This window comes from Alosa pseudoharengus, unplaced genomic scaffold, assembly GCF_046254945.1.
Source record: "Alosa pseudoharengus isolate Yale_2024_CS ecotype anadromous, Long Island Sound unplaced genomic scaffold, YU_APseudo_1.1 YU_APseudo_1.1_scf_17, whole genome shotgun sequence".
Lineage (NCBI taxonomy): Eukaryota > Metazoa > Chordata > Actinopteri > Clupeiformes > Clupeidae > Alosa > Alosa pseudoharengus.
This window is the reverse complement of record NW_027468640.1, coordinates 2,279,214-2,287,169: the sequence shown is the minus strand read 5'-3', so window position 1 is coordinate 2,287,169 and position 7,956 is coordinate 2,279,214. Positions and strand designations below refer to the sequence as shown.

At 42.0% G+C, this 7,956-nt stretch overlaps 1 protein-coding gene across 1 annotated transcript; it reads right to left on the bottom strand.

The window, feature by feature from the left end:
- Positions 1–3,464: 3,464 nt before the first annotated feature.
- On the bottom strand, positions 3,465–7,956 carry LOC143127839 (uncharacterized). Its single transcript, XM_076289553.1, has 6 exons — positions 7,886–7,956; positions 6,162–6,563; positions 5,994–6,041; positions 4,801–4,926; positions 3,790–3,824; positions 3,465–3,578 (listed from the first exon to the last, which is right to left on the bottom strand). Exons 1-6 carry the CDS (start codon positions 7,926–7,928, stop codon positions 3,465–3,467), a joined length of 768 nt encoding a protein of 255 aa, XP_076145668.1. The 5' UTR covers positions 7,929–7,956.

Here is a 7,956-nt window from a genome sequence, read left to right as displayed (position 1 = left end):
CAAGAACTTCTATTTTATATCCACACAAAACATCCAGAAATCTTTCTGCATTTCAGTGTTTATCTAGCGCTGTGGCAGGATAACCGATGGCGGAGTCAGGTTAGATGCAAGTTTCCAAAAAAAAGTATTTTGTTTATTTTTTTTCTTTTTCCAAAAATATTTTTTCTAATACGTGCAAATATTTACAGTGTCAAGATAAGAAAAAATGCAAAACAAAAACTGTTCAAAAGAAAATAAATAGGCATCAAGTTGCCAGGCTATATCTCAAAAGACCCTGCACACTTAACCAGTCCACAATTCTCATTTACAGTTCTCTCTCTCTGCACAGACTCCTTGCAACTGAGGCCATGGGGCCTAATACAGCCTTAGGCTAGCTGTAGCCCCTCCCACTAGATTGCCCCATTGCTAACAAAAATCAATTAACCAAATAATCACACAATAATAACCAAATAATAAACCAAACAAGCAAACAGCAAATATAGAAATACATACAAAATGTTTCCCCCACCAAAATCACATTTGTAAAGAGAAAAACCCATATTAGTGATAAACACCAAAACACCCCTGTAATAATGGTTCCCACCACCAATCACCCGCGAAACCCCTCTATTTCAACCTAGTGGAACATTCCCTCGGCTTCCCCGTTAAACCAGGAAGTTGAACCGAAGTTCGGGACGGTGGTGAGTTAACTGTTTACGGAGTTGTAATTACAAAGGTTTAACTAAATAAATGAGAAGTTTGACAGCCAGTGTGGGTATTTTCATTACTTGCTACCAGAAGTCATTAATACAGATGGGAGATGTAAATGACAATGTATATAGTTTGAGTAATGTGAATGGAGTCATGCACAAACATTTGCTACTTAAGAATGCCGGTAGGCCTTTCCCTGCACCTTAAACAACAACGCATGCTAGCTGGCATTTATGGTGAACGGTGGTAAATGACATTGTGAATAGAAAACCAGGAATACAACAGAGCAAACGGTAATGACAGTGATATTACACGGAGAACAGCGGCAGGACAGTTTGAATGTTAGCGCCGGCGTTTGGCTGGCTGCACGCTGCGTGAGCACGTCACGGCTCAGTCCGTGACAAGCGCAGTGTTTCTCAAACATTTTCAGACGAAGGACCACTTAACCAATAAAACAGAAACGCACGGACCACCTAGGTTAAAAAAAAAAAAAATATTAGATCTACTTCAATAGTATATTAGCCTACACAATAGGCCTACTCACTGAACCACCTTGCTTATTGTCTTTGCACTTTGCTTATTGTGTTCCTATGATTTAAACTTGCATATTTTACATAGACAGTGTTGCAGAACTGTTTGGATTTACATACAAGTTGGGTCAATATAGCAGACAACTCATCTATCATATTTTACCAGGTCTGCTTGCGGACCACTTGGGATAGCTTGCGGACCACCAGTGGTCCCCGGACCACACTTGGAAAAACACTGATCTAGCGTATGTGACGTGTGGGTTGGTACATATGCTGTTTATCTAGTGGCAGCGTATATGACGTGTGGGTTGGTACATATGCTGTTTATCTAGTGGCAGCGTATATGACGTGTGTGTTGGTACCAGTGTTGTAGTCAAGTCACTATGCCTCGAGTCCGAGTCCAGGTTCGAGTCCTCAGTGTTCAAGTCCGAGTCAAGTCCAAGTCATTAAAAGAAAAAAAAAAAGGCAAGTCCGAGTCGAGTCCACTACTCATCCGAGTCAAGTCCGAGTCGAGTCACTATTGATCCACGTCGAGTCCGAGTCGAGTCCCTATTGATCAAGTCGAGTCCAAGTCCAGCAGTAAAGTAAGCATAGCCTACATGTCGTTCCATTTTTTTCCATTGCAGATGAAATCTTTAAAAGCAAAACGGACAATCTTCTGTCTCCAAGCAGGGGTGCCATCACTTGTGTGAAAGTAGTATTGCCAAATTTCTTGCCAAACCCAATGTGTTGTATTTATTATATCGGAGAGAATACCATAGCTATACCATAGCCTATAGGCCTACTCATAATAAATGAGCAATCCACATCCCAATCACACAGGCCATTAAGTCACATTATGCTGTTACTGACTGCTGACAATTGTATAGGCAGTGTTGTAGAAGTTCATACTTCACAAGAGCTAGATGAACATTGGAGTAGGCCTATTTTGTAAGAGGTAGTGTGGATCATAAAAGGGCATTTTTTTAAATTCTGGCTGTTAAATACCTAACACAATTTTAGCGCAGTTTGGGAGGGACAGAAACAGAGCAGGGCCCGTCTTGGTAGCTTCTTTCTGACTCCCGTGACGTGAACACTGGCTACCGGCAACTGCATAATTATGTTATCACTTCACTGACACTATGGAGACATATTTCACGTCAACAATAGAGATGAAAACTAGCTTTAGGTTAACGGAGATGTAGATCATCTGCCTAATTAATTTATTTGTGCAACAGGCCACGTTCATTTCAGCGAGATGAGTGAAATAAATGTTTTTTAAGCTGCCATCGCCATACTATTTGCTACGACATTCACCTGTTAGAAATAGAACACGTTGCTATTTCCTTTTTTTTCGTGCAGTGGATTATGCTATCAAATCGCTCGTTTGAACAGTAACAGTAATCCAGTTCATTCGTGGTTTTAAATATAGTTGTTTCTGGCCTACCCACGAGAGGTTCAGTTTGTCAGTTTCACTTGCGCAGACACGTAGGCCTACATAGACACTACATGGACACTCTACTAGGCAATTCAATGTTATGCTTCTATATTTTATGACACTAAAATTAAGAAGTATGCTATATCTTGATCGGGAAAACGCTTAGTTTATTTTTCTTTCATCCGATAATAGCCTGCTGCAAATTAACAGACAGAAGCACGGCAGGGCACGCCCCGAAAGAAAATGAATGAATGGAACCTCGCTTCTCGCGTCAGTCAGGGAAAACACTGTTCACCAAGTCACGATGATCAGCTATCCAGCAGCAGTGTGTGTTGTTTAGCCTAGGCTGAGTGTAATCTTAGGTAGCCTAATGTTATGTCATGTATGAGAACTAATATTGCCTGGCAATAGCCTACTAATTTGAAATAGCGGCAGCCATATCTCCAGGCATTTTGGTGTTAAAGTTAACGTTAGTTTGCTTTGCATGTGAACATGATGTGACTTGCGATGTAGCCTACGACACGAAGCAGTAGCCTAACATTCCCTTGAACTAAAATTAGTATTACGAATAATTTAGATATTAAAATCATATAGCAAATTATAGCCTAATGACATACTACAATTATAGCCTTATGATATATTACAAAAAAAAAGTCGAGTCCTCGACGAGTCATCTCGAGTGCGAATGCACGAGTCCGAGTCCAAGTTCGAGTCATCAGTGCTCAAGTCCAAGTCAAGTCACGAGTCTCTAAATTTAGCTAATGACTCGGACTCAGGGTTCGAGTCTCGGACTCGAGTACTACAACACTGGTTGGTACGTATGCTGTTTATCTAGTGGCAGCGTATATGACGTGTGGGTTGTCAGTCTGGAGGTTGGAGTTGCTCCTCCTCTTCTTCTTGGCAGAGAAGTTCAGGGCTGCATAGTTTATAGAATCCTGAACCTGAAAACACACACACACACACACACACACACACACAGACACACACAGACACACACACACACACAAAGGTGTTTCACTTGTGTGAGAGCAGCACACACCGCAGAGAGCAGCTCACTACATCAGCCTCTCACCACATATGACAGAACACACACACACACACAGAAACACACACACACACACACACTCACATGTAATGCTGCCTTGCACTCACCTGGTCAGGTGGAGATGATGTGTGATGACCAGAGGCTAACGGAGGAAGCAGAGAGAACAAGAGAACTTCACCAGAGGATATGATGCAATCACATCCCATTATGACATCACTTAGATTAACAAAGAGAACTTCACCAGAGGATATGATGCAATCACATCCCATTATGACATCACTTAGATTAGTAAATAGAACTTCACCAGTGGATATGATGCAATCACATCCCATTATGTTGTAACAGAGAATAAAGGAGAAGTTCGGTGTGATATTGACCTAAAGTGTGTTGAAACATGATACCGAGTGTAAACTTTTGTCTCATAGCTCATCTCGGCTTGTCCCCTACACTCCGAAATCTGGCGCTAGTTAGCCGATACTACCAACAGGTTTTTCGATGGGGGTGCCTCGGGCATTGGCCTAGCCATGCAAATAAATCACTGTTTTACACCATTTACGAGGCTCAAAGTAGCTCCATATTTCATTGGTAAACTTCAGAGGGCCTTGACATTTAAAACGAGACATTGAGAACTTTGAAAAAGCACTGGTAGTTTATTTACAAGACGATTTATACAGACAGTACCTTCAGGAAGTTTACCGTTCGCCGCCATCTTGAATCTAGTCACGATAAGCGACGAGTACGAATGAAGAGGTATGATAAGAGATCAGATTCCAAAAGTAATTCTGTGGAAATGCATGGATTCCATGCCCTCTCACAGCCATCTTTGGTGTTCCACCCAACCCACAACTTCTCAGACCTGAAGAAATTCAAGTTCACTCTATGTGGTAAGACAAATGGATTTTTCAAGCACTGGGATCCTGGGATCTAGGGTTTTTGTACCCTTTGATTTGCATATGAATATTTGTATCATACATGTCTTCACTCAAAACAAATAAAAAAAAAATAGAAAAAAAAATGCAAAGGGAGTTATTAGTACTGGTATGTGTTTTTTTAGTTCATGTTAGTGTGTTTTGTGTGAGTGAGTAGTTTAAGTGTGTTAGAATATAAGACTAGCGCACCCGTGTTCTGTCTGAGTCCACCTCTGTGTTTGGTCAGGATCAGGATGACCAGCACCACATTGAGAACAGCGCTGAGAACCCCCAGGACTAGAACCACGGTTCCACACACCCCACTGCAGAACCACCCTGCAGGAAGAGAACACACTTACAATGACTAGAACCACGGTTCCACACACACCACTGCAGAACTGTACTGCAGGAAAAGAACACACTTACAATGACTAGAACCACGGTTCCACACACCCCACTGCAGAACTGACAACACAAACAAACACACCGCAGGGGGGGGGGGGGGGGGGGGGTAAAAATATCTTGCAATGACCCCTCCAGGGTTCCATAGTATGTCAAGTGTCAAGCCCACCCACTTGGCGGCCATCTTGGTAATATGCCTCTCTGCCAATGTGCGTTACCAAGATGGCCACCAGTTAATTTGGGCAGGGAGGTCATATTGACATAAAAAAGTGCAATAAAATTAGGCTGAAAAGGACAAAAATGTGATTACTTACGTTACAGAAAGAGACGGGATAGACAACCATATATTTCAAAGGAGAATTATTTGAGAGCTGTGTCTCCTCATTATAAAGTAAAATAATGTAGTCAAAATTATGATTTTGTTATAGTATTGTTGGTAGTGGTTCTAAGTCATTGTTGGCAAAATGATCATAATAGCCTTTATATTTCATATATTCATATATTTCCTCTCTATGGTTTAGTCTTGCGTAGGCCTATATAGGCTACTTTGCTCTTGTTTAAATTAGTTCTCTTTAGGCTTAATAGGATGCATAGTAATATGCTATAATGTATGAAATATATGTATCTCAATTTATCAATTCATTTCCACAAAATTCACCAGAAGTGATTTTCTTTCATAGGGCATTTCTAGTGGCACCATTGCCATCAACACACACACACACCAGTAATGCAGTTCATAACACACACACACACACACACACACACACACACACACACACATACCAGTAATGCAGTTCATAACACACACACACATACCAGTAATGCAGTTCATAACACAAACACACATACCAGTAATGCAGTTCATAACACAAACACACACACACACACACAGACATAACAACAACACACAGACACACACCAGTAATGCAGTCCACAAGACAAACACACAAATACAATCAACACACACCACACCAGTTATGCAACATGACACACACACATACCATCTTCTGTTGTCTCCGTATGTTTAGCATCAGACTCATCTACAGAAGCTGTGATCAATCAGAGAGACACAATACACACGTTGGGTTGATGATGATATTAGATCACTAATAGGAACAAACTCACAAAGAGACAGATAGAGAGAGAAATGGAGAGGCTTAAATGATTACCTGTGACGGTTAGGTTGGTGACATTGTTGAAGTCCATGTAGCCTCGTAGAGTCCTCCCACAGTAGTAAAGTCCAGAGTCAGACACACTCACATTCCTGATCTCTAACGCAGACGTGGAGGTCAGTTTGTCTACAGTCCAGTTAACGGTAGTGCTGCTATAGCCATTATGATACCGTGCAGTGGGCTTTGAGAGTTCTTTTCTTGCGTCTGTTTTAATCTTGCCATGGTAGTAGTTTATGGTGAGGATACACACCGGAGGTGACTGGTTGGGTTGCTTCAGCCAGATAAAGGAGTTATACCCATCCACACTCACACTGTGAGAACAGTTAATCTGGACCGACTGACCCTCACGCACCACCACTGAGGTGGACATGGACATGGAGAACACAGCCAGCAGCACACCTAACACACACACACACACACACACACACACACACACACACACACACACACACACACACACACACACACACACACACACACACACACACACACACACACACACATACCCACACATGCATAAACACATGCACACACAAATGGCATACTTGGATGAGTCACTAAGCATACATGCTAAATGTTTCAAATGTTCTATTACACGTTGATAACAATATAGTGATGTGAAATTTATTCTGGACTCTCTATTCGACCACATAAAGACCTAGGGATACTTCGGTTTGGCTTTAGGGACCCTCTACTCACTACCACGTAAGTGTTATGTTGTTTGGAACTGTAGAAGAGGTATAAAAATAGCGTTTTGTAGCGGCACAATTGAAATGCCCCGCTCACTTCCAGGCTACGAGTTGTGACTGAAAACGGTACAATCGAACTTTCTCAAAACACATCCGAATGACATGATTTTGATGTCAACTCAACGTATGCACCCCCAATCATCCGTAAATCGATCTAAAGTGCATTTTACTCCGGATAATTATGACCGCCGCGCAGCGAAGCGGCGGTCATATAGGTTTAGTCAGATTTTTTCTTTTTCGCATGCCCAAATTTCCGTCAATGAGTCCCGGGACACTGAAAGACCGGGGTACACAAAACTTGGTGGGCATGTACCCCCACATGGATAGCATGGAACCGTAATTTTTCGTTTTGATCTGTAGCCCCCCCGCTGGACTGGACCCCCCGAAAGGAGGGTAGGCCAGACACAGTTCTCTGTGAATATCTTGAGAACTGTAGGGCCTAGGATGACCATTTTTTTCCGTATATTTGCCTCCAGGGGTCATGTTAACCCATTTCATTTGCACACATGTGCACAAACAGATACACACACACACACACAGTAATCATACGTATGACACATACTCACACAGTAGACATATGTACGCTTCCATGCACAGACACATACGCAGGCACACACACAAGCACGGACACACACACACTCACACACACACACACCCACACACATAACATAAACATAACACAAACAATCAAGAATTTCTCAGAATTATGAACAGGCAAGATGGAGGTGGGGTTGTATAAAATGAATTTTACATGTGAAAATCTATGAACTAATCATGTTTTGGTACTTGTTGTCTAGCAGATACCAGTGAGAATTGAGTGTGGATAATGCAATTTAGTGAGACAGTTAGAATCATATAGGCCTTTCAGCGTGATTTCTTTTTGTGGAAAAAATGTGCTGGACTGGGCGGCGGTCATATTTTGTACCGCTCTGCGGTACATCTAGTTCCTTTAATGGTTATCGCATTACTCACCTGTCCTGTAGAAAATCAGCTCATATAAAGAACACGCCGCCATGGTGCATGTGTGTGTGTGTGTCTGTGCG